Genomic DNA, 27,510 nt, shown 5'->3' with positions numbered 1-27,510 from the left:
TTTGAGGTTTAATTTTTGTTTATTTCTCACAGAATTTTACATGCAAAAGACCTCCTTTTTCAGGACATACATTCTAGAGAATGACATTTTATCGAGGTGGAACTTATACAACTTAAAAAGCAACTATTTTTAAGCTACTTCTGTGGCACTCCCCATATTGACAAGGTTGAAACATTCCCAGCATCTAAAAGAAAAACCTTATAATGTAAGTAGCCAGGCAGAAATAAAGATATTATGAATAGACTTCAGTCTAACTATTAGACGGTTGAAACTGAATCTCAGAAATCAGACTTTCTCCAAGACTCTAATGCTGGGAGAAGGAAAAGGCACCAGCCAGAGGGGCGACTTAGCTCCTAGAAAGACACTTCACCCAGGGGTAACAATGTGCCAATGTGGTCACCTTATGTCATTCGACAGAAGATGACGATGGGCCAGCAGCAGCAGGACCACTCCTAGCCCTCTATTTAAACTTTAATCTTGGGCTGGAGGGATGGCTCAGCGGTTATGAGCACTTGTTCTAGCAGAGGACCCTGGTTCAATTCCCAGCACCCATGTGAAGGCTCATCACCACTGATTCTGCTGATCTCTGTGAGCCCCAGATACACATGAGGTATGCACACATAAATGTAAGCTAAGAGGGTTGGGGATTTAGCTCAGTGGTAGAGAGCTTGCCTAGCGAGCGCAAGGCCCTGGGTTCAGTCCCCAGCTCTGAAAAAAAGAAAAAAAATGTAAGCTAACCAAGCATACCCATCAATAAAATAAATCTAAGCGTGAATCTTGCTGCAAGATCCCACAGCCATGCCTCTGAGGTACCTCTAGAGGGGACTCAGGTTACTGAAGCGAGGGGTGGGGGTCAGCTCAGAGTTGGCACAGAACACTGACTTCTCAGCACAAAGGAGATTCATTTACTCTAGAAGGATCATCGGGCTGCCCCTGGGGCGGGCAAAGACATTGGTGACTAACTGGCACAAGGCCCTTTTAGGGGCTCTAGCAGGGGAAAAGATGAAAGAGGGATGTCCCCAGAGAGGGTTGGCGTGGCTGTTTCTGATTGGCTGGGAGGAGAACGAAGGTGAAGGCTTTAGTCTGGTGGGTTTGAGAAACCGATCAGGACCAACAATACTACTACTATTTTTTTTTTTATCTAAATGAAACGAGACAAAACAAAAACAGAAAGAAAGATAGAAAGAGAGAAAGAAAGAGAGAAAGAAAGGAAGGAAGGAAGGAAGGAAGGAAGGAAGGAAGACAGAAAGACAGACAGACAGAAGAATTTATCCAAATTATTTCCACCATTCACCAAGTGTGGCCACTCAATAAAAACAATAGGTTTCCAGTCCGAAACCCAGAAGAAACTCCTGTAACTCACTGCACTGATAATTCTCCAGCCAGGCTCTTTGAGCACCAAACACAGGAGTGGGACCTCGGGTACAGCGGGGCTCTGCGCAGGGCTCTGTGTGAACTCTGGGAAGGCAGCTCACAGCCACTGTGTAAGAACGGGACACAGTACCTACGTGTGTTACCAGAGCACCCACGAGGAAATAACTGTCAGAGATTCACACAGTTAGATCTGAGTTTCTTGTTAATGTGTCACTTGAATCGAGCTTTAGAAGCTCAAAAACAGTGCTCCTAATTGAAACGTCGCTCTCCTGGACGGATCTGAAATACACGCTTGGGCCATCAGTATCCATTTTAGACTTGTATGGGGACATGCAAGGATCAGATCTAGGGAACAAACTAGCAGGAAAAGAAGAGAAAACTGTGCTTATTGTCCATAGGGTATAAGGGGGTGGGGGGGTTGCTTGAGGTGGGGTCTTACTATGTAGCCCTGGCTAGCCCTTCGTTCTGGTGCTTCCCAGTGAGTACTAGACTCCTCCCAGTGACTCCGCATTCCACTCTCTGGACGCTCTGGTGCACGCGGATAGACAGGAGGCACTGACTGTGCTCTGATCCACACAGAGAGGAGGATAATAATCCCTCTCGCTCAGTGGCTGACTCACCGGCACAGTGTGAACATTTTGGGTTGGTTGGGATTTGAGCTAGAAAGTTCTTCTGAGCCAGAGGTGTCTCTAGGTTAGCTTTTCCGAAGTCCTTCCAGTGACAGAGTTACACGAAGGAATAGGAAGAGTAGAAATAAAAGCAATAGGAAAGGATCCAACAACTTTACTTCTAGAGGACTGAAAGGCTATACCCATGAGCATCGTCTGGAGGACAAGGACCATCTCGAATGGATACAGGAGGCTGCCTGTTGAGGGGAAGGAGAAAGGTCCGGGAACAAAGAGACCAGTAAGGAAAAGATGGGGAAATCAAGAATTAGGAGTTGAGGGAGCTGGAGATGGTGCGGTGGTTAAGAGCACTGACTGCTCTTCCAGAGGTCCTGAATTCAATTCCCAGCAACCACATGGTGGCTCACAACCATCTGTAATGGAATCCAATGTCCTCTTCTGGTGTCTGAAGACAGTGACAATGTACCCACATACATGAAATAAATAAATCTTAAAAAAAAAACAATTAGGCGTTGAAGAGATAGGCATCTTCCCTTGGGCATAAGTATAGGCTGGATGATCATAGAGCAAGAAATTGCAAGGGGCACAAAACGGGTTAAAAACTAATTACTACTCAAATCCAAGGAGAAATTTAGGCTAATGAATAGACAGACCTGCAAGCCTCAAACTAGTTTCATTCTGACACTCAGGAACTCAGAACTTCTAGACAACCTGGCAATAGCCCTCCCTCCCTCCCTCCCTCCCTTCCTCCATCCCTCCCTCCCTCTCCGAAAAGCTATTTCTAGTGCAGCTTGTGGAATCCAGCCTCTGAGAGATCTCTTTTCTCACTAACTGAATGGTTTTCCCTTTACTTCTTGGCCTGAACCAGACTGAGTTGCAGAGACATTCATTGTGTTCTAGCATGGCCAGTTCAATGGCTGTTACGGGCTCAGTGTTGGGGCTCCGTCTGTGGAAGGACCCTGTCTGCGGGAGGGCCCCGTCTGTCTGTGGGAGGTCATATTTTGCCCAGTAGTTCCTACCTCGATCTTACCCCTACCTCTGAGTCACACCCTGCATGCTTCCCCACCTGAGATTTGCCAGCTTTAGCACTTCTGTGACAACAAATGCTATTTTTCACTTTCCTTTAGAAAAGCATGAAATAAAGACACTTAATAAGACATTTCCTAAAAAGGTTTTGTTGTTTCACTAGCTTTGGGCAAAAACCTTAACAGAGAACGGTCTGCAATAAGGGTCCTTACTTTGAGACATCAGAAAATCTGTGAAACCTTTGGAGGTGGGCCAAGCACTCACAGACGGCTTCTTAGAGAAGCAACGAAGGAGAAAAGGAGGAGAAGCATAACAGAAAAAAGTGTGTGTTGGGGTGGAGGCTAGAAGACAGAGAAGCCAAAAAGGAGAGCTGCCTTGAGCATTTGCCAAGAATACTTGGCAGAGCTGGGCATGGTGATGCACCCCTTAAATCCCAACAACTGAGAGGCAGAGGGAGGAAGACCTCTGTGAGGTCAAGGCCAGCCTGGTCTATAGAGCTGAATAGATGACAGAGAGGGGGTGGGGAATGGAGTGGGCTTTGGTGGCATTATTCAGTAGTTAACAGAACATTAAATGTTGGCCCAGCTGGTTATGGTACAGAGACCCAGATGACCCCAAACTCAGCTACTCTTGTGGCTCCCATCTCCAGTTCTTTTAACCCTGGCTAAGACAGCGGCCTTGGACACTCTCTTCCGGTCATAAGCCAGGCCCAGGGCAGCCATGCAGTCAATGAAGAACGTGGTGAAGTTGATGTGCCAGCGGTACTCACTGACAGAGTAGTCATAGGGGAAGGCGTGATGGTAGTTGTGGAAGCCCTCGCCTGCAACAGAAGCAAGGAGAAGAGTTAGGGGCTCAGTGATTGTGGCTTCCTCCTCCGCACACTTCTTAGCTGTTGTGCACCTCAAACCTTGAAGAATCCCGATGTTGGGGTGAATAGATGAACCCCCAGTCTTGTATTTTAAAGCAAATAGATGCCCCTCAGAGGCATCTCAGGAAACCAGTGACAGGTTCTGCTCACACATGCCTGTCTGGGGGCCTTTGTCAGAGGGAGTTTGTATTGTAAGATAAGATGATGGGAGAGAAGCTGGGTCTCTAGGAACATATTTTACGATGGAAAGTATCAGGGTTTCAGGAAAGAGAGCTCCAAGCCCCACAGGGTCTGTGCCTGGGTGCCTGTGGTCACGACAGGGCAGAGCATGGGGGTCAGAACTGTAGCTATGCTTCTTGAATAAGTCACACTGTCCCCACGAAGTGCTGTTCTCTGTAAGGGGGAGGTTTCAGCAGGGTACACAGCAGCCACTGTTATTTTTTCTTGTTTGTTTTTTTTTTTTTTTTCTTTTTTCTTTTTTTTTTTTTTCTGGAGCTGGGGACCGAACCCAGGCCCTCTACCACTGAGCTAAATCCCCAACCCCTTCTTGTTTGTTTTTTGAGACCAGGATTCTGTGTCCTGCCTGTCGTAGAAGTCACTCCACCTACCTACCTCTCTGCCTTCCTGCCTCCTGAGTGCTGAGACATGCCCCTGGCGCAGCCACCAAAGTTTACCAGGCCAGGGACAGGCCACTTCCTTAGTCAGTCCTCACTGGAGACTGCTCTGGCTGCTAATTCTCTGAACTTTGTCCTTGGGGTGGGCGAGGTGCTAAGAAAACAGTGCTCAGACATCCCTCTAACACTCGAGATGCTGAGACTCTGGGCATCTTGCAGGGTAAAGGAGAACAGAAATCTGCATTCCCGTACTCTGTAATCTGCTGTTTTCCTGTTGGCCTCATGGCTCTTCCTTCTGAACTGATTTCAACAATACCGATCCTTTCCAGGTTGAGGTAAAGACAGTGAAGAAGCAGTCACTGAACCCTGAAGATAAAAACACCCCTAGAGAAAGTCAGAAGAGCGGAAAGACTATTAAAAGCCAGAGGAAGGAGGAGGGGAGGGGGAGCATTATGTAATGCTGACTTGGGGTGGGGGAGGTATGGCTGTGGCCATCCTGAGATCTCAGCAGCTGTGATTAAATTGCACAAGATCTGTACCAGACTGAGCTGAGCAGCACCAGCCGTAGCAAGAAGAAGGGCTCATGGGGTGCCATCCCTCCTTAAGGATGATTTTTTAAAAAGATTTATTTATTTTCTATATAGGTACACTGTAGCTGTCTACCAACACAACAGAAGAGGGCATCAGATCCCATTACAGATGGTTGTGAGCCACCATGTGGTTGCTGGGAATTGAACTCAGGACCTCTGGAAGAGCAATCAGTGATCTTAGTCATTGAGCCGTCTCTCCAGCCCCTCCTTGAGGATTTATACCAGTGAATGGTTGCTAGAGGAGAGATGGACACCATCAGGGGCCACACCACTGACCAGTGTCCATGCTCTGAGAATCAACTTTCAGCCTGTGTTCCTGGGAGCCATCCCAGTAAAAGTCTCCGGTTCACCGACACAGGTGACAGGAAAGAAGGGTTAGTTGTAAAGAAGGGAAACAGCAGGAGTGAGGTAGGCAAGAGAGAGGGCAAAGGGGTAAGAATGATTGAAATCATGCACGTGCATGAGAATGTCGCCTGTGATTATACGTAATTAATATATACTGACTAAAACATTTTTGAGTTAAAAAATATGCGCAAGTTCTGGAGAGGCGCTCATCAGTGAAAAGCACTAACTCCTCTGTCACGGGGCCTGGATATAGTTCTTGGCATTCCCATGGTTGCTTAAAACCATCAGAAACTCCAGTTCCAAGGGATCCAACACCCACTTCTAGATTCTACAGGCACCCAAGCACATGGTATACACACATGCACACAAACAAAAGTGCTCGTGCACATAAAAATATAAATAATTTTTAAAAAAATATATCTCTCAAAGCAGAGCACAGCAACACACACCTTTAAACCCAGCATTCAGGAGGCAGAGGCAGGTGGGTCTCTACGTTTAAAGCCAACCGGGTCTACACAGGGGGTTCGAGGTCAACCAGAGCTACTGTGTGAGACACTAGTGAGACCCTGGCTAAAAAAATAAAACACCAAAATACTCCCCAGAGATAATGGGCATTCTATAGAAAAACAAGAACAGAGAAGGAATTCCTTCTAACCAAATGACTCCCGGCAAAACTTCTCAAGGGACATACTCCCTTGTACTCTGGGTCGTGTGTGCTGTGACTAAGGGTACCGACAGAAGGCTGCTAACTTCCTCACGTGCTTACACAGGGAGCTCTCTCTCTCTCTCTCTCTCTCTCTCTCTCTCTCTCTCTCTCTCTCTCACACACACACACACAAACAAACACACACACTCACACTACAGGAATACAAGGGTGGGTGGCAGGAGGGAGAGGAGAGGAAAGGGAGATTCGGCAACAGCGAGGACAGGAAGACATAGCCAGAAAAGCTATGGAAATGATCGTCTTTGCCAAAGAACATGAGCACATGACTATGAGGCAGGTAGTTAAATGAAACGAAACCTTTGGCAGTCAAGGATGAGGTGACAGGGCTAGAACAACAGACACGGGAGTAGAATGACACTGTAGATGAAGCCAGAGGCTCATAAGGACTCATAAGGACTCTGGAGTTGAGGAAACTCATTGTATAGACTCTGCTTACTGGTTCAGGACACACATCTGCCTATGTTACTCCATTTCTATGAAAATCTCCGAATTTTATAGCAGGGGGTGGGGTTTTGTTCTGCTTCGTTTTTCAAGCACAGTCACATTAAGAGTGTATGTAATGGTGGAAAGTACCTAAAAGCTGGAGAAAGACTCAGGAAACCACAGTGATGTGGCACAGAGGAGGTCTACGGAACTAACAGGCTTTTTTTCCTACATGTGCAGCGGGCTTACGAATACAAAGCGCTGTGCTTCACTGGCCTTTCCAGCGACGCCACCATTCTATTCTGCATCTTCTGCCCCAGTAAGACGCAACCTGACTCAGAAGCAACTGGGCAAGGAGAACCTAAGAGGACTCAGTCACAGTTGGTGATGGTTCGGGAAATTAAAACCAACAGATCAGCCCTCGTCTTAGAGTGGAAACCAACGATCGAGAGCAATCATAAAAGTAAATCATAATCTGGTCTCTCGGACTTAGCCTTAGTACCCTAATCAACAGCTTACCTCACGCAGTCTTGATGTGAGCTGAGGACTTACCTAAAGATGCCACTGACACCAGGGGATTCTCTCGGGCACCAATGCTCCTGTCGTAGGGCTGGTGTCCGTAGAGGTGGGCGGCACTGTTCACCAGCCAGGTGAAATTTAGGAGCACGGCATACCGCAGGAAAGTAGAGACGCACAGGCTGTGTCGGAGAGTTTCACCCCAGAAGTACCAGGGTACCATTGTGGGCAGGGTGATGAAGATGAGGGTGACAGCCAGCTTGTAGTACCTACGTGGAGAGATCACACACTGTGCTGTGTTTTATAGAAAGAGAGAGAGAGGATGTGTTTTGTGGAGGTGTAGTCAGGTATTGGGCAAGGGAGTTTCTCCACAGGCCCATGCTGAAGCAGCCCCCCCCCCCCCGGAGGGAACAGTCACACAATGGTATAGAATAAAGTTTAATCAGGGCATGCGGAGGGGAGTTGAGAGGGTAATAGAGGCAGAGAAAGGCAGAGAGACAGAGTCAGAAAGAGTAGTAGAGAGAGAAGAGGGAAAAAGAGAGAGAGAGAGAGAGAGAGAGAGAGAGAGAGAGAGAGAGAGAGAAGAGGAGAGGAGAGGAGAGGAGAGGAGAGGAGAGGAGAGGAGAGGAGAGGAGAGGAGAGGAGAGGAGAGGAGAGGAGAGGAGAGGAGAGGAGAGGAGAGGAGAGGAGAGGAGAGGAGAGGAGAGGAGAGGAGAGGAGAGGAGAGGAGAGGAGAGGAGAGGAGAGGAGAGGAGAGGAGAGGAGAGGAGAGGAGTAGTAGAGGCATAGAGACTGTCCATGAGCATGTGGAGAGGTGGGAAAGGGCGAGGGGACAGAGCAGGGAGCAAGAAGGCATGAGTAAGACAGTAAGGAAGGGGCAGCCCCTTTTAAAGTGAGTCAGGCATACCTGGCTGTTGCCAGGTCACTGTGGGGTGGTGCTTAGACAAAATGCTAACACACTGAGTCTGTATAGAGGAACCACAGGCAAACTTGAAAAGGCCACATTCACTGAGCTGAGCTGTCTTTTCTCTTATACTATGAATAAAGGAGGAGTATATATCATCTTACTCTTAAACCCACCACATGCACACACACATGTGATTGCTTTGCTACATGTATGTATGTATGCTTATCATGTGTGTACAGGTATCCAAAAAGGTCAGAAGAAGGCATTGAATTGCCTGAAACTGGATTTTCAAGTTGTGAGCCACCATGTGGGTGCTGGGAATCGAACCTAGGACCTCTGGAAGAGCAGCCAGTGCCCTTAACCACTGAGCCACCTCTGAGTCCTTATCTCAACTGTTAGATGAGAAACACTAGTGGAATGTGTGTTAGAATGTGTGTGTCTGTTGGCCAGAAACCCATTGTTTCTTTTCACAAAGTGTAAGGCCATGTTGGCCAAACAGGTCAGGATCAAACCATGAGCTCATCTGCTAACTTCAGCGGCCTAGGCTCCTGTCCAGCTGCCTCTGGGATCATTTATTGAGTTCACCTCCATCTTTGACACAGAATGTGCGACAAGCGTTAGTTTCCTGCTACTACCCGCTTAGATCTCTGCTCCTACTTTCTGTGAGGACAAGGGACTGGAGTGCATAATTTACATATCAAAGCAGGCCAGGCCTCCTCCAGGTTCTCCCAACATTTCTCAGTCCCTACTTGGTTTACTCTGCCCCAAACCCTGAACTCTCCAGCCCAGGGGCTGGGCTGCCCTTCCCCAGAGGATCTTCCCGATATCCCAATATAATCCAGATGTTTTGCCCCCCCCACCACCTTTCTCCCTCTCTCTTCCTCTTTTCTTCTCTGCATGAGCCCTTTCTCCCCCCCCCCCCCCAGCCACTTGGCAACTCCCCTGGCTTCAGTCCTTGGGGCCAGTGAACTCACCCTCTGAGAGCAGCTTCCCAGTAAACCTGTCTTGAATAAAATCTAACGTGGTTTCAGTCGGCTCCTTTCACCGGAGAAATAGCCTATCATTGGCCACCTGCAGTTCCTGTCCCTTTGGAGGATTTACTCAGTCTTCACTCCTAGCCACTGACACTGCAAGGGATTTGATCAATATCTGTCAACAGTCTGTTACTCAACTTGCACTGACATCATCCGCATCCAGCTCCTTCCCTTTCTATTCTTACCTCCGCATCCCTGACCTGGGGCCTCCATAGCTAACACGGTCCCCTGACCTTTACCTGTCAATCAAGGGCTCCTTTCACCTGTATTGGGGCAGCCTCTCTGAAACATATCTCTGCCCCATGATGCTCAGTCTTAAGTGCTGTGTTTGTGTTGTCTCTGTGTCCGCCCCCCCTCTTTCTCTCTCTCTCTCTCTCTCTCTCTCTCTCTCTCTCTCTCTCTCTCACACACACACACACACACACACACACACACACACACACGTCAGTTCTTTTTTCAACAGCTCTTCCCAGAAGTCTTGGTCTGGGGGAAGCTCTCAGTGTGTAGACAGCATTCTGCTTTGCTTCTGGTTAGTTGCATCCTTCCCAGGACACAGCCTTTGGAAGAATAGATTCCCCTTGCTTCTCCTATTGTGTCTGTGACTCTAGGTCAGTGAACATTTGCTGCATGTATGGAAATATCTCAGAGAGAAAGGAACTCAGCAATATAATCTGTGCTTGTGGGCCTGTGAGACATTGGGGAATTGTGTTTTAAAAATGACTGTGAGCGAGCAAACAGAGCAAAATCCTTCAACTCTTATTTGATGTGCTCTGTTAGGAAAAGTAGAATACAGAGGTGGATGCTATCAGCCAACCTTTGGACTGAGAATGGGGTCCCCAATGGAGGAGTTAGAGAAAGGACTGAAGGAGCTGAAGGGGTTTGCAACCTCATAAGAAGAACAACAATATTAACCAACCAGAGCTCCCAGGGACTAAACCACCAACCAAAGAGTACACATGGACAGATCCAGCTGTATTTGTAGCACATTAAGGGGAGGAGAGACCCTTGGTCCTGTGAAGGCTCAATGCCCCAGTGTAGGAGAAGGCCAGAGCAGGGAGGCAGGAGGGAGTGGGTGGGTGGGTGGGGAAGCACCATCATAGAAGCAGGGGGAGTGGGAATGGGATAGGGGTTTTATGAATGGGAAACTGGGAAAGGGGATAACATTTGAAGTGTAAATAAATAAAATATCCAATAAAAGAAAAGAAAAAGGAAAAATAGAGTCCTTAAACTTGAGGTACCCTGGTTTCACCCCTGCCCCCCTACACTCACCTCCTCTGGAACATCACCAGCTTCTCAGCTTTTAGGTCAGACATGTCCAGCTTTCCCCCCTTCTCTTTGACAGCCGGGTGTTTGCGCACAAGCAGCCAACCCACGTGAGAGAAGAAAAAGCCACGGCGGGAGTTGTGAGGGTCGGCGTGTGTCTCTGAGAACTTGTGGTGGGCGCGGTGATCCCGGGCCCATTCGTACACATCGTTCTGGAAACGGGAAAGAGGAACCCAGTGTTGAGAAGAGAAGTTCTCCAAGGAGCCTGCAAGGCCTGGGACTCTCAGCCCAACTCACAAAGCCCTCAGAACTCTGACCCAGAGGAGTCTTTGTCTAGCACTCTCTCCAGCACACTTGCCCCTGGGGCATATGTCGGAACGCAACTTACAGTCCCAGGCCCAGAAATCACACTGCTTCTTCCTTTGGTTGTGCATGGATGAGGGGAGGGAGACAATGAAGTCCACAAGCCCAGAAGGGAAGAAGGCAAGACAGACTAGTTCTCGGAGAAAGGAATGTGAGGCAGGCTCCTCACAAAATACCTAGTCACTGGGTGCAGAGACTGTGAAGTAAGGGCCCCTGAGAGCATGGATTCTGCTCTGACAAAAAGGTAGAGGGACAGTCATCCTGATACCCTTACAAAGGACAGCTTATCCAGCCCAGTGGCAGGGCCAGTGTGCTACTCATCATCCTCATCCCTTTCCCAAGCGACCTCTGGTTTAACTGCAACTCTTTCTACCCTTTCAAAACTGCAACAGCGTCCCCTTCTGGTTTTGTCCCACTAGGACATCCTTTGAGGAGTAAGTCGTTAGGTAGGAATGATTAGCGGGTGCAGTGAGCATCTCAAGTCATGTCAAGATAGAGGGGCTGGATGGATTTCCTCTTGCTGAAGGATAAGTAAGGCTCACACCATGAGCTATCCTGAGCTCACTGCCGAAGTCCGATAGCAATAACAGGCCCCTATCGCTTTCACTGTTTCTCCTGTTACAACTTTTTACCTCAGCAAACTCTAATAGTTGACTTGTCCAGCTCGGCAGTCACGTATAGATCCCAGTGTTTACCTGTCCAACCCCTTAGTGACCAAGTGCATAGTGGGGCTCCATCTCCTATGACGCTTTGAGGATTTAATGGGTTCATCTGTGTCACAAACACTAGGATTCTGCCTGTCATTGAAGTGTAACATGGGGACCTTTGGGGAAACAGTGACCCTATAACCAGAGAGTCTTCTAATTAACTGTTTTCCATCCTGGTGACTCCAAGATGCCCCATGCTATATGAGCCTCAGTACCAAGCATGCACTTGTGGTGGCTGCAGGAAAATGAGAAAGACAGTGGTTGTCCCGTTGGCTCCTCTTGGGGTGCCGGCTTGCTTCTCACTGCCCCCAGCCTTTGCAAAGTAGACACAGAGCCTCTGTGAGCAGCCTCTTACCTGGAAAGCCATGGTGTTCGCCATGATGAGGAAGAGCCTCAGGGGCAGCCTTGCTTTATAGGTTCGATGGCTCCACAGGCGATGAGCCCCAGCTGTGATGCCCAAACCGGCAACTATGTTATAGAATATTCCTGTCAGGAGACAGCAGAAGGGTCACCAACCATTGCTGGTCCTATTGGTCCAAGGGCGTGAGGACCCTTTGCTGACTCTCTAGTCTGCTGCTTCTTCAGAGGTTAGTAATCCTTTGGTTTGAACACTTGAGTAGTTGCATTATGCACCAGTCAGTCAGTCTGTCTGTCTTCTATCTATCTATCTATCTATCTATCTATCTATCTATCTATCTATAGATGGAGATAAGCTAAGAAACCCCAGAAATCAAGACAGGCAGCAGGGAGCTGCTCACCGACTGTCTGCAGGGAGCAGTACCCTGAGCTAACCAACCATGACCTTCCTCTGATCTAAGTTGTTCAGGGCGACAGATTAGCCCTCAGTGCCTTAAAAAACTGCAACCAGAGCAGTTTGGCTCGATCAATTACAACAACCCTCAAATCTTAAGAGACCACAGATCTGCGTCAGTTCACCAGCTGGAACATTTTGATAGGATGACAGACACGTGCCTGTATCAGGGTGAGCCAGCCCTGCACGGAATTATGTTCTTACGGTGGCACAAGCTTCACCAAGAATATTAATATGTTCATAATCACTGTACACTCGGGGTGGTAGGTGTGATTCTCCTGCGTCTTGAAGAATTAGATCGAAGAGAGGGCTACGTGTTTCCACAGAATCCTACTGTAGCCATAGGCTAAAGCCCAGTTTCCTGTAAATAAGGCACTGGTCCAGTCCTACCGTCCACCCCCAAGATCTTCGCTGAGATCCCAAACCTCTCCTCTGCCATGTCCCTCTGTCAGTCTGGATGTTTACTGCCAGTACAATGCTGGGTAAATGCTTAAAACTGACAGCTAGAGGTGCCTAGATTAGGGCAAGTCAACGCTGTTATATTTGTACCCTGGACTAAGAATGGTTACCATGTCCTACTCACTGTCTTTGAAGTCAAAGGCTTAGGAGGCTCAGTTGTTAATAGGGAAGGAAACAGACTACCCTTACTCTGCCCCTCGACTAAGGCTATGCCCATGAGGATGTAGAGAATCTCAACCAGGCTTCTCTCCTATGGGCAGCTGGAAACCATGTCTCCTGGTTCAGCTTGAAGTCAAAATACATTGTATAAACTCTCTTGGGTGAGCCAGAAGTAACAGGTTTCTAAGCAGCATCTCCCTCTCCTGCACCGTCCTTCTTGGGTTCCCCACAAACGCCACAGAGCCAGTGTGCAGGCAGGGAAGGTTCTGGCTATTTTCTCTCTGAGCTGGGACCAGACCGAAGTGATTTTCTGCTTCTGGCTATATTTAGATTGAGCTCGTCTCTCGTAGATGATCTGACTCTGAGCCACAGATTCTGAGCCAGGATTCTGCAATCACAGGAGGAAAGAAAGTGCTTTGGCCAAGGCAGAAGCCCTCAGTGGAGCACCCCAAAGTCCCCGTATTAGTTTTATGTCACAGGTGTCTCTAGGACATTGGTTTTTTCCAACACTCTCAGTATGCACAAGGGAATTGAGACAAGAATCCAAACAATGCATGGATGGCCTCTTTCTCAGCCCTGTGACTGTCAAAGAGACATCTCGGTTCAAATAGATCAGTCCCATGACCTACAGCCGAAGTCTAGTTGTATCCTTAGTGGTTAATAAGCAACAGCTTTTAGCATTGTTCTAAGAGGTGGGCTGGGGGGTTTTCCTCTTTTAGCATCCCATGCCAATACCCCTGCAGGACAGAAGCCTCTCCGAGTAGCCAAGTTAGGAGAAATACTGGGAAAACACAGAAGTAGCCTGAGGAACATGACCTTCCCAATGACAACAAAGCACTCTTGTCCCCATTTGGTTCCTGAGAAAACTGTCATCCTGAAAGAAGGGTTCTCCTCAGTTGTCTTTCCCTAGCACCTACAGAACTTTTAAGGCAATGCTCTAAGGACCAGAGCTCGCTTGTTGCAGATACTAAGAGACAGAGGGTAGGGGTGGCCAACACCAAGTAGCCAACTTCTACATTACTGCCCTCCTAGAGGCAGCTACCAGAAAATCTTCTGTCTCCCAGATAGGGTCCCCTGGCTTACCATTCCTCAGAAGGCAGCAAGGGGTTCTGGCCTACAGAGTCCCCTCCTTCTTCCTGATTTAAGAATTGGGAGTCAGAGGCGAATCTATCTGAAAACACATGTGTGGGGCTAGGGGCCAGCCCTGCATCCCCCTAGGAACAGCCTCAGATCCCCCTAGGAACTGAGCTGCCAGACAAGAGACTCTTGCACCCCAGTCCCACAAGACTCGATTCCCTGTCTAGTTACCAGTATCTCAGGAAGTAGTGAGATGATTAAAAAAAAAATCTGGACAGAGAAAGGCTACTTTTCAGCATCAAAGTCTACCTTATTAAAGAGTAGGGGCGGGGGAAACCTGGAGTGTTGGCCCAGGACGGAAGGGTTAGGGGATTACCCAAGAGCCAGGTGTAGACCTTGCAGGAGGGGACTAGTGTGATCCCGTACAGGGCTCCCACGTGCAGCAGGGCCATGAAGATGATGTTCCTCCAGACGTACTCCAGCTTGGGTGGGGGCCCCTCCTCATCCTGGTAGCTGGGATCATGGATATCTTCTCTCATTTCAGGACGGATGTCTTCTGACTGGAAGGGTATCGTCTCCTCTCCATCCTGATGTCTCCAGGAGTGAGAGTCTACAATGGTGGTAGTGCCACACTTGCTGGAAATCTTCGGTGAGAGGGAGTGGAGAATCAAGAACAAGCACACAGGGTAGCAAGGGGGTATTTCTCCTGTAATAGAGCCAAGGCAGTAGAAGCAGAGACCCCAGTGCCCAGATCATATGAAGACAGACTACAGATGTACTAGATAGTGCAGAAAAAAATCTTCCCAGAAACTACATATAATGTGTTGACAATAAAACCTCACCATGAAGGGGCAGGAGAGGGAGTAAAACATTTGTACCTCAAGCAACATACAAAGGAGAATGCATGTGCGTGGAGAAAGGTACTGACTAGATGGGGATGGGGTTCTTTCCTTTAAAGTCAACTGGTAAAATAAAAGTCACATCCCTTAGTTGAAGGTCATACAAATCCAAAAAGATATCCAAGAGGTCTCTAGCTCTCAGCTCTGGCCTCTACCAAGTTAGCACAAGCCCCACCTGGTACCCAAGATCCTTTGCTGTAGGGGTCATTGATGAAAAGCTGACCTCTCGTGGCAAGAGGGCCGTCATCTTGCTCGTCGGAAGCTTGGGTCCTGTTGTGAAGGCAGAGAGTGCAGGGTCCGAATCTGCAGCGACTGAGGATAGATGGAGCATTGAGTCTGGAGGCCACCTTGTACTGTGCGCACCGTGTACCTGGCTAACCGTACAGGCGTCGCCGCTCAGTCCTGCCGTGTGTGGTTCTTTCCAGGCTTGGGATTTAAAGGGTATGTAGAGCTGACACTTGGTGACTGTGTCTGGTATTTGTTCAGATGTGCATCACGACTGCCAACAAAGGATAAAGGGTTCAGAGCCGGCTAGTCAAGGCAGCCCCATGAGGAGATGAGGGCTGAAGGCGAGAGAGGGGAGGAGACAGCCAGCAAAGCCCACATTCACCTAAGGCAAGGCTATGGGATACCACGCACACTAAGAGAGAGCCGCTTTTGTCCACATTCCTAGAGAGATAGAGTATTTCAGCATTCTGGCAAGCTTTGAACAGGGGAATGTGTTACTTTCTTGTCTTCCCGGCTCTGGCACCCAGAAATCTGCTGTCGCACTGGCAGACAGCCCTTTGCACCAATCTCCTCGAATTCATCTCTATGGCCCCTGGGACCCTGCCAGCATCTTGGCTGGAGGAAGCTGGGGTCCAGTACCCAAGCTTCATAGAGGGCAGAAAATGTTCTCAAAATGGGAGAAGACTGAGTCTGGGGGTGAGCGTCAAGTCTAAGCGGAGGACTAGCACAGGTGCTTGGCAAATGTGCCACACTGGGGCAGTTACACAGTGGGGACACCTCATCAGTGTCCATCACAATTCCACCTTCTCTTTCCACTCATCAGGTGTGGTGGGGGGAGGAGGGAGAGGGAGACAGAGGGGAAGGGAGGAGGAAACCGGCCTCCACTCCCACATCTCCAGACAAGAGCAGGTGCATAGCTGGCCTTCTTAGCACCACAGGTCAATGGTGGCTTTTCCCCACCCACCTGCCCAGGATGTTCAGCAGAATCCCAGAATGTTCTGACCAGCTTACACACAGTCACACGCACAGGGCTGAGTGTCTGAGCCCACACTCAGTCATAGGACGTGTTTTCACGGGGGACAACCACCTCCAGACGTTAGCATCTAATTCCTCCCTGTGTTCCTGCCTCCGGAACATCTGTTGCAGAGGGGAGGTCTGGAGAACCTTCATCCGGGTGGAATCTGGGAGTCTTCTAGAAGGAAGGAAAAGGCGAGGATCTCTGACAGGTGATCCGACAGGCAGCAGAGGTGCAAACGTTTGCGTATGAAATAAGAGGAGTGAGCGGGTTATTGAGTGATTTCTACAAGCTAATGGCAAAAGATTTTTTTTTATGTCTCTCCATGATCCATGATCTGTGATTTTAAGGAGAGAGCAAATAATTTGCCTGTGGCCCCAGGAACCAGCGACTCACAGAGCTAGAAACTGTTCACAGTAGGTATGATGCCAGGGTCAAAGCTTTTAAATCATGCTCAGCAATGATGCTGCCCTAGAGTCCAAAGACATAATGGCTTCACAGCCCATCTTCACTAGCTCCATGGCAGGGCAAGAAAGCTCGAACTGCAGGGATTCACTTTCACTAGGTCTCCTGAGACAGACATCTCCCCCACCCGCAAAGGAAACTGCGTGAGGGCAAACATGGCCAACTTCTTCCTCTGTGAAAGCTTCCTCGGTCCCTCCATCCTCTCCCCATCTCATCACATAGTGAGGGACCCCACGTACTTTTGGATCCCCTACAGATTTTGTGTTGTTCACAGTTTTATTTTAACAGCTATATTGAGAATTGTTTACACTGGGCATGGTGATGTACACTTTTCATCCCAGCACTTAGGAGACAGAGGCAGGTGGATCTCTATGAGTTTGAAGCTAGTTTTGTCTACAGAGAAAGTTCTAGGACAGCCAGGACTATAGACAGAAACCTCGTCTGGAAAAACAAGAAACAACCAACTAACTAACTAACAACAACAACAACACAAACTAACAAACAAACAAACAAAATGGTTTGCAAGTCCATCTCACCATAAACCATAAGCCTTCCTCGTGGTAGGACCCCTGACCTTTCCTTCGTTTCTCTAGCGCATTATGGGAGTTCTTACAGATATTAATTATTCAACAATCACTTCCCAGAGAAGAGAGATGAGTTGCAGGATATGATGAGGGACAGTGAGGATCATGATTTGCTTGAAATGTGATTCCTAAATGAGATCCGAAGGAACCTATGACAGCAGTTGTGAAAGCAGACTGCGGAATTCTCTACTGCTGGTTAGAGAAATGGAAACTTTGAATAGTGTTGATGTGCCTGGAAGTTGCCCAGCTGTTCTGCAGCAAATCTATCAGCACCCAATAGAATCAATGTGCATGCTCTGAAATTTCCACTCCTGAGAAACTATCTTCGTTAGTAACTTTCATTAGGGCGAATTTTCGTGTCCTTTGTTTGCATGTACTTTTGGCTATCGGGGGATCAAATTCATAACCTTGTGCACACCAGGCAAGGGCTCTGCCACTGAGCTGCCTTCCCCAGCCCTTGGTTTTTTGAGAGGTTTCACTATGTCGCTCAGGCTGGCTTGGAACATCAATCCCTCTGCCTCGGCTAGAGAAGCTGAGGCTTGTATGGGTTTTGTTTTAAGGAGAGAGCAGTCCGACATTCCAACACACAGCTGGAGACGGATGATCAGCAACTAGGTCAGACAACTCAATCTCACATGTCATCAGGCCTGCGAGCGAGTGCTCTAATCCCAGCCGTCAGGAGGTTGAAGGAGGATTAGCAACTTGAGGACACCCTGGGCTACAAAGCCAGACTCTATTTCAAAAGCAGAAAAATCAAATCCTCTTCAGCACATGGGAGGCAGAGGTGGTTGGATTTCTATGACTCTGAGGCCAGCCTGGTCTACTCAATGAGTTCCCAGGCAGCCAGAGTTATGTGGCAAGAATCTATCTCAAAGCAACACCAAATAAACAACAAACTAACCCCCCACTCCTCATATTTGCACAAAGGTCTCAACTAAAAATTCTCACATGCCCAGGGATGTTCTTAGCTGAGGAAAGAGAACACTTGAACCTAGAGTCTGGACATGTTCATGTTTGAAAGATCTCTATAGTCAACATCCTTCCTTCTCAAGAACACTGAACTAAAATGAGCCGGGGTCTGTAAAAAGAACAGGACCTGTGACCTGGGTTTGAGTATGACCCAGTCAAACAGCCTACAGCCTTGTAGGGCAGAGAGGCCATCTTTGTGAGAATCTGTGAGCTACTTAAGTACACAAAGGGTGGATAAAGTGCTTCTGATTTGAAATTTTTTTGGCTCATTTTATTACACGTGTTTTCAGTTTTTCACCTAACACATGGAAGTCAGACAACCACGGAGGGCAGAAGCAGCCTGCAACTGAGACGTGTAGACTAAGTGAATTATTCATCAAAGTGCAAAAAACCAACTAGGGGCTTGGCTCATAGCTCAGTGGGTGAACATGAGGACCTGCGTCCAGACCTCCAGCACCCATGTAGAAAACAAGGAGTGACCCGGAATGCCTCTAATCCCAGGCTTTCGAGGGAGAGGAAAAGAGGGAGAAGGATCCTGGGGTGTGTGACCTGTCAGCCATGCAAGCCAATCTGTGAGCGCCAGGCTCAGTGAAAGACTGTCTCAGAGCAAAGGTGAAGGGCAAAGAAGGAAGGGGCACCTGACATTGACGTTTAGCTTCAACGCACATGTGTATTGTGCCTACATAGAGCATATACACACCTTCACACACACACACACACACACACACACACACACACACACACACACCTTTGCACTTCACTTTGTCCCCCTCCCTGGGGATAAGAGGCAAAGGTACTCTCAGCCTAGGCCGTTTATACATAATATTACCCTTCACTTATAAAATCACCAATAACTCACCCTTTCCCTCATTGACTATGCTACTAGCTCTGATGGAAAGGAAGCTTTGACATAAACAAGGAAGCAGGAGGACAAAATTAGAACGGTGCTGGTAGGCCAGAGGGCTCATGCATTCACAGCACAGTATCACACGGTGGAGAGTGGGATCTTATTTTAGTTAAGTTCAAAAGAAACATTGAACTCAGGCCCTCAAGCTTGTTGGAAAGCACCCAACGGACCATCTCTCCAGTCCTCTTTCTTTCTTCTTTTCTTTCTTCCTTCCTTCCTTTCTTTCTCCTTCCTTCCTTCCTTCCTCCCTCCCTCTCCCCCCCCCCTCTCTCTCTCTTTCTTTCTTCCTTTCTTTCTTTGACACAGGGTTTCTGTGCAGTCCTGGCTGTCCTGGAACTTGCCTTGTAGATCAGGCTGGCCTCGAACTCACAAAGACCCACCTGTCTCTGCTTCCCCAGTGCTGGAATTAAAGGCGTGTGCCACACTTCCTTGATAGTCTCCTTGGAAGCCTAAATGTTTCAAGTTTTAACAAAGCATGAATTATCCGATCTTTCTTTCCCTACTCACACCCTGCCTGCGGCTTTGACCCACACAATTCTCTTCTCTGTGATACAACATTAGTATCTTATTTTCAGGTAAACAAAGAAAAATGGGCACTTAAATTTTAATTATGTTTAGGTTGTGTGTATTTTTATTTTATGAGCATGAGTGTTTCCCTACAGGTATGTCTACGCCCTACATGTGTGTGCAATGTGTGTGGAGGCCAAAAGAGAGCACTGGATCCTTTGGAACAGGAGTTACAGATGGTGAACTGTTATGTGGGTGCTGGAAACCAAACTCCAGTCTTTTCCAAGAAAAACAAGTGTTCTCAACCATGGAGTCATCTCTCCAGCCTTTAATTTTAATTTAGGGTGAGAGGATGGGCTGGGCTGTGCACACCATGGCACAAGTGTGGGGATCAGAGGACAGCTTTCTTTATGGAGACAGTCCTCTCCTTCCCTTCTGTAGGCTCCAGGGATTAAATTCAGGCTGTCGACCTTGTGTTGCCTTTGCCCACTGAGCCATCTCGTTGGCCCAATAGGGAATATTTAATATTTTGGAGGAAATAGTTGGGATTAAAAAGCTTTCAATCATTTCTAAAGTTAAGATGAAAAGCTAGCACTTACTAGGAATACTTTCAAACCCCCGTGTTCGAAATACTCATTTAAGAATCATGAAATGGAGAAGACCCTGGGTAAGTGTTTACATGAAGAAGGGCTACCATGAACTTAATAAACGCTCAGGAGCAGGTGTTCAGAAGATTGCTTTTAAAACGTGATGCGTCTGCCCAGAGAAATGACTCAACACTTTCTGCTCTTGCAGGAGACCTGGCAAGGCCGAGGCCACACTCATTAGCCTTCTCCCTGTAATCAGGGAGGTCTTTAATAATTGAGAGGCTGACTACCTCAGAGCTGCATAAAATATCTCTCTTGAGAGCTTAAATGCTATTACTTGAATCCTGAAGCAAAGAGCTTTACTCTACCACACCATAGTGCTGTGTTACCAAGGGCGAGATGCAATGGAGCCCCCCCATGGACCAGAGCTACTGAAACCAGATTCCCAAATAAAGTGCATGGTGTAAGCTGACTTTCTCAGGCACTGGGTTATTGGGATGAACTAACAGACGAGCTGTCAGTCGCTCCTTTAAGTAACAAGGATGTTGTGGGTCTTGGTCACTGTTCTATTGCTCTGAGGAGACACCATGACTAAGGGAGATCATTTCATTGGGGCTGACTTACAGTTTCAGAGGGTTAGCTCATTATTATCATGGTAGGGAACACGGTGGCATGCAGGCAGACATGGTGATGGAGAAACAGCTGAGAATGAATCCTAATTCATGGCGGGGTGGATAGGCAGAACTGGGCCTAGTGTGGGCTTTTGAAATGTCAAAACCAAACCCCAGTGACATACTTCCTCTGATATGGCCACGCCTCCTAACCCTTCTAATCCTTTCAAACAGTTCTGCTCCTCAGTGACTAAGCATTCAGTACATGATCCTATGGGGGTCCTTCTTACTCAGACTGAGTTAATTCAGCTCATGAGTGATGAGCATACATCCTTGAATGGTCTGTACATGAAACAGAAAAGCTTCATGTACACCTCTGTTTTCAGAACACGGATCTTTAAAAGTTGTCTTATAAAGGTTAAAGACTGAAGTCCCTTAATGAAGTTTGCTTCTTTAATGAAGACCACCAGGAATGTAATTGAATCCTCAGCGCGAGGCAGCGAGAAACCCAGCACAAGTACTCTGACGCTGTTGCCTTAGTGCTGTTACAGCAGATTTCACCCACTATTGCTTTGGTTACCATCAATACAAATGTCAATATTTGTTGGTTGTACTAGCTTGTTTTATGTCAACTTGGCACAGAATAAATTCATTGGGGAAGTGGCAGAGGCTAGCAATGTCATGAATTGAATTTCAATTGAGAAAATGCCTCCCTACCATCCAGCTGTCCAAAAGTCTATCGAGCGTTTTCTTAAACAGTGATTTCAGGGATGGCTCAGTCCATTGTGGGTGGTGTCATTCCCTAGGCTACAGTTCTGTATACTATAAGAGAACAGAATGAGCAAGCCATGAGGAGCAAGATGGTAGGAAAGCAGCATCCTGCATGACCTCTGCATCAGCTCCTACCGACAGGATCATGCCCTGTTTGAGTTTCTTCCTGACTTCCTTCAATGATGAACAGTGGTCAGGAAGTATAAGCCAAATAAATACTTTCCTCCCCAAGTTGCTTTGGTCATGGTGTCTAACAGCAATAGTGACTCTATGACAGTGTTGAAAAGGGACAAAGGCCCTGTAATTTTGTAAGAGTCATTTTGGCCTCCTGGCTGTCCTTAACACATCTTGGGTTGATTTCAGGAATGATATGTAATTCATTGAGAGCCTCTGCATTAATTGCTTTCTCCCCAAACTATGAAGTTAGTAAAGAATGGAACTGATATTTGAAACTAAGTTTTAATAATTCTCAATCTAGTGTATTCTCTATTATGCTACACATATTAAACAAGTGATATGGGTAAAAAGTATGATGAAAATTATACTAAAATTATACTGAAATTGCTACTGTAGGACTAGTTATAACTGTAGGTCACAGAGGCTAAGAGTATGGGGTTGGGTTCATTTAGAGTGCTAGGCCCTGAATTCAATCCATGACATTGCTAGAAAACAGACCATTAGTGGCAATCAAGAATGTCTACATACTTTAAGTATATCTAGTCTAGATTATAAAAACAATTTAAGCAGATTTATTTAAATCATGATGGTGAGGCTAAAGAGATGGCTCAGTGGTTAAGAGTAATTGTTGCTCTTGGAGAGAACTCCAACTAGGTTCCCAATACCCACAGGAATGATAAGGCTGTAACTCCAGTCCCAGAGGATCAAATGCCCTCTTCTGGACTTCTTGAGTACTGCATGTACCTGATACACACACACACACACACACACACACACACACACACACACACACTAACACAGAGAATATACTTACATGCATAAAAATAAATTAATAAATATTTAAATATATATTCTGGTATGTCTGAAGAGAGCTACAGCATACTCATGTAAAATAAAATAAACAAATCTTTAAGGGTTGGAGAGATATTTCAGCAGTTAAGAGCACTGACTGCTTTTCCAGTGGTACTTAGTTCAATTCCCCGCAACCACATGGTGGCTCACAACCATCTGTAATGGGATCTGATGCCCTTTTCTGATGTGTCTGAAGACAGCTACACTGTACTTATAAAACAGGTTAATAAATCTTTACTATATATGTATATGTCATATACATATATATTTAAAAAGAAAACAAAACAAAACCCCACCATAATCAAGATGGTTCTAATGCTGCTGATTTAGCTCTTGACTACTTTTCCCACAGCAGACCCCAAATTCTTATCTTAATGGTACAGTCCATGCTGGGAATTAACAACCAGCAATTCTTCATGATTGAATCTTTAATAGTGGGGGAGATCTTGATCAATTTGGACGGGAAATCCTGTGTGTTAGCATCCAGAGACACAAAGCCTTGCAGCTAACACGATGATATGCCAAGTTTACCCAACAGCTCTGAAACGTTCCGTTCCCCTCTTCCGCCATGCACCTTCCCTTTCCAGCCCAAGAAAACTATCATCATACCACCTCCTCAGACCTCTGCCCACCCCTCACTGTCTCTGTCTGGCTTACTGCCTGCACATCTTTTAATAGAAATTAATATCATTTAAAATGTTATTCGATGTCAGGCATGGTGGCACATGCCATTATTTCAACCACCTGGGAATGTAGAAGCAGATGGTTCTCTATGAGCTGGAGGCAAGACTGATATGCATAATTTGTTCTGGGTCAGCCAGGACGACACGGTGAAAACCTGGGGGCAAGAGGGTAGGGACAGGTAGCTACTTATGTCTTAGTGTGAGCTGCCTCCACATAAGCCAGGGAAGTAGAAGCAAAGTAAGAATACATAGAAAAATGACTGAGGGCTGGAAAGATGACTCAGTGTTTTAAGAGCACTGACTGCTCTTCCAGAGGTCCTGAGTTCAAATTCCAGCAACCAAATGGTGGCTCACAACCATCTGTAATGAGATCTGTTGCCCACTTCTGGTGTGTCTGAAGACAGCTACAGTGTACTTATATATAATAAAAAAAATCTTAAAAAAAAAAAGAATACATAGACTCCCAAGTCCTTCCGTGTGGAAGGGATGGTGTGACTCAGTTCCCACCCCTGGAACAAAGCCCAGTAGGGCATGGGCCTCCGCAAGTGCTGCCAGTTGCTCTGAGCATGGGGCTTGTCTATATAATTTACATAATTTATGTTCCTCAACCAAGAGACATTCTCCATTCCAAGGTTATCAGAGAATGCCCTCTATGCCAAAGTTATTGACTCCTTAATAAATAGAAGCAGCAACAATCTGGTAGTTGAGGATTTAGTGACTGTTGTGACCTTCAGGACAGCCCTCAAGGCTGTGGGAAAGAACTCTGAAAACAAGAGTTCAAGAATGTGTAATTTCTCAACCATACAAAATATAAGGATTCAATACAAATTATGAGGGCAGCTGCACTATGAACCAGATTGACAAAAAAATATTAAGGAAAGAGATAAAGAGATTTGGGGAGTGGTAATCATAGGGCAAAATCCCCACCCAACTAGTTTATTGACTATGTTTACAAAGGCAGACAAATCTCTGAATTCATTTGCCATGTGTTTAAAAAAGAAAGTATACTTGCTGAGTCCTAAGAATGAAGGGACTAAGGTTGTAGAATGTTGATTTATGGAATAATCGAAAGGGAACCTGGGCAAATGATGAATTGATATGCAAATAAAAGGCTGGGTTTTGGTCACCGAGAGAAAGCTACTCAGAGAAAACCAATTGGAGAATGAACACAGCTCCTTTAGAATTTTTCTAAGAAGAGTTGAACTATCTGGAGACCTCTAGAGAGCTGTCTCAAGCAGAACACAAGGCTTTCAGCTTGCACCCCATGATTGACTTTGAGTTGATTCTCTTGCTACTCCCAAACACCCCTTCCTTAGTACCCCTCTCCAAGCCAAGGCTGGTCCATGGCAATAGACACTATTCCAAAGAAAGAAAGAGAGGGATGCTTCAGACATCAAGAAAGGATACCAGAGAAGAAAAGGCAGTGTACCAACAAATCAGCCACATCCTCGAGTGCACAGTTCCCCTTTAGTGAGGTTGGCAAACAGAAATAGCTTTCAAAAGGTAAGCCAGGTGGCCGTGACAAGGAGAGACTGGCAGTCCTGCCCCAAGACTAACCCTTAGCCCTCACAGGCCTTCAATCCAGCTTCATCTTTAGATTCCTCTGTCAGTTAAGTAAAGAGAAAGCCCATTCTCTCTCTCCTTCCCTCCCTCCCTCCCTCCCTCCCTCCCTCCCTCTCCCCCTCCTTCTCTCTGTCTTTGTCTCTGTCTCTGTTTCTCTGTCTCTGTCTCTGTTTCTCTGTCTCTGTCTCTGTCTCTGTCTCTGTTTCTCTCTCTCTCTCTCTCTCTCTCTCTCTCTCTCTCTCTCTCTCTCATATAAACTAGACAGTAGCAGTAGCACCAGGAGTCATTTTTAAAGCTAATTTATTTGAAACTGAGCTACTCTAAAGTCTTGGGATCAGGGGACCCCCCACATGTTGGGGGACCTCAATTGGGCCTGCCACAGGAATATGAGACAGTTGTGGGAAGCAAGGGGGCCAGAGGCTGACAGGCTGAGGGGTTGGCAGCAGGAGACTAAGCTCAAACTGGGAGTTAGATAGAGAAAGATTGGGTGGCTGGATGCAGTTCTCAGGAACTGAGAATGAACCTGGAGTGTAATGGCTCTGAGCCTGAGCCCAGCGGGTGGGTAAGTCTCTGGAGTCTTCCCCCTGCCACTGACCACCACAGAGGTCAAAAGTTCCAGGAGTGCGTATGATACTCACAGCTACACCCCTCCAGCAGGGTGGTCAATCTACAGGAGGTCTTAAAAGCACAAAGGCAGGGGCCAATCTCACTGCTGTTGTTTGTGTCCACACTCCCAAGGTACTTGGGAGAGGCCTCACAGCTAAAGCATTACCGAAGCCCAGGGTTACAAAGGGGCGGGAGTGGGGGGGGGGGCGTCGAGAGAGAATTCAACCAGACCACAAACTTAAATATAAGTGTGACCAGCAGAGGTTGCTAGTGTGCGTTGGGGGAAAGGTTCCAGGGTGAGGGTACAGCTTGTAGAAATCAGCTACCAATCCAACAGCTTCAGCAATGGCGGAAACCACACACAGGACAGGCAAGAGCCCACGAGTTCAGCTGACCTCCTCAACCTCCAGACATATAACTAATAATCTTCTATTGTTGAGGACCCAGAAAGGAGCTGACCTGGCACCCCATCTTTTGTTTTTAATCCCACGATTCCCTCTTACTATAATTGTATATTTATATATTATTTTTCTGATGCCGTATTGGATATTGTCCCTTGTTTATCCATTCAGTTTTGCTTACCCATTTTCATTATTGGGCAATATTTTTTTCTGTTACCTTAGTTTTTGTTTTTCCCAAGTTTCCTCATTTCTCTTCTAATTTACAATATTTCAACTTATTTTGTTCTTCTTGTCCTCACCCCACACCCCAAGAGGGAGGTTGTTTTGTTCTTCCAGACAGCATTGTGCAAATGTGGCTGTCCTGGAACTAGCTCTGGCCTCAGACTCACAGAGAGCTACCTGTCTCTGCCCCCTGAGTGCTGGTATTAAGAGCATGAGCCACCACCCAGCCTGGGTGTTTTGTTTTGTTGGGTGTTTGTTTATTTGTTTATGAATATGACTACATTGTTGCTGTCTTCAGACTCACCAGAAGAGGACATCAGATCCCACTACAGATGGCTGTGAGCCACCATGTGGTCGCTGGGAATTGAACTCAGGACCTCTGGAAGAGCAGTCAGTGCGCTTAACCGATGAGCTATCTCTCCAGCCCTATTTTTTTGTTTATAAGTCTCATACTCCCCCTTTTGCATTTACATTTATCTACTTCAAACACCCACCCCCATTTTTTGGGGGTCAGAGAGATGGCTCAGCTGTTAAGAGTACTTGTTTCTTTTATAGAGGGTTTGATTCCCAGCCCCCACATGGCAGTTCACGACCGTCTGTAACTCCAGTCCCAGAGGATCTGACAGCCTCTTTTGGCCTCTGTGGGCACTAAGCATGGGCATACAGTCAGGCAAAACGTCCATATTCATAAAATTAAAGTGAATTCAATCTTTAAAGAACAACACCTTTTTACACTTTTGGGACAAATTTGTGTGTGTTCTTTATCTTTATTTTTTTCCCAGGCTCCCGCTCTTTTCCCTCCACGGCTTCTCCCTACTTTTCTTTCTCCTTCTATCTTCAGTTGTTTTCCTAGTCTTTCCCTTTCTCTGACCACCGTCTTCATCTCATTCATGTATGATTGTACCTCAAATACCTTTTAACTTTCTAACAGTCTTATTTATTTGTTCTGTAGACCAGGCTGACCTTGAACTGAGAGCTCCACCTTGCTCAGCCTCCTGAGCGCTGGGACGAAAGTTGTGTGTCACCACTGCCGGGCTTCACTTCTTAATACTCTAAAGTAGGGTTTTTTGTTTTGTTTTGTTTTTTACCATTTCAGTTCCATGATAATTGGCAATACATTAGCCAGCATCTTAGAAATGGATAAACTCCTAGTCATAGATGACTCACAAAATCAAACCAAAAGGATATAAACGATTTAAACGGATTCATAAGTCAGTAAGACGGAGACAGTAACCAAGAGTTTCCCCAAGAGTCAAAAGGTAGGACCAGATGGATTCGTTGCCAAGTTTTATCAAATCTTTAAGGAAAGGATTAAACCCAACCTCCTTAAACGGTTCCATATGGTACAAGGAACACTACCAAGTTCATTCTGCAAAGTCTGCATTACCTCAGTATGTGAACTGGTTAAGAGCACACACATTAAAAAAGAAAGAAGGAAAGAGAAAGAAAGAAAGAAAGAAAGAAAGAAAGAAAGAAAGAAAGAAAGAAAGAAAGAAAATTATAAACCTTTTTTTTCCTGATGAACATGGAGACAGAAAAAATTCTCAGTGCAATTCTTGCAATCCAAATTTAAGAGC

General features: G+C 46.6%; 1 protein-coding gene across 2 annotated transcripts; it reads right to left on the bottom strand.

Moving 5' to 3' along the window:
* On the bottom strand, window positions 1-27,510 carry Scd4 (stearoyl-coenzyme A desaturase 4). 2 transcript variants are annotated; one of them, XM_087584155.1, is made up of 7 exons: window positions 27,440-27,510; window positions 15,009-15,284; window positions 14,263-14,530; window positions 11,736-11,866; window positions 10,317-10,522; window positions 7,143-7,375; window positions 1-3,846 (listed from the first exon to the last, which is right to left on the bottom strand). In XM_087584155.1, exons 2-7 carry the CDS (start codon window positions 15,114-15,116, stop codon window positions 3,647-3,649), a joined length of 1,146 nt encoding a protein of 381 aa, XP_087440281.1. In that variant the 5' UTR covers window positions 15,117-15,284; window positions 27,440-27,510; the 3' UTR covers window positions 1-3,646.

The sequence above is a fragment of the Rattus norvegicus genome, chromosome 1 (assembly GCF_021556685.1).
Source record: "Rattus norvegicus strain SHRSP/BbbUtx chromosome 1, alternate assembly SHRSP_T2T, whole genome shotgun sequence".
NCBI lineage: Eukaryota > Metazoa > Chordata > Mammalia > Rodentia > Muridae > Rattus > Rattus norvegicus.
Note: the sequence above shows the minus strand (reverse complement) of the source record. Positions and strands in the feature narration are given on the sequence as shown.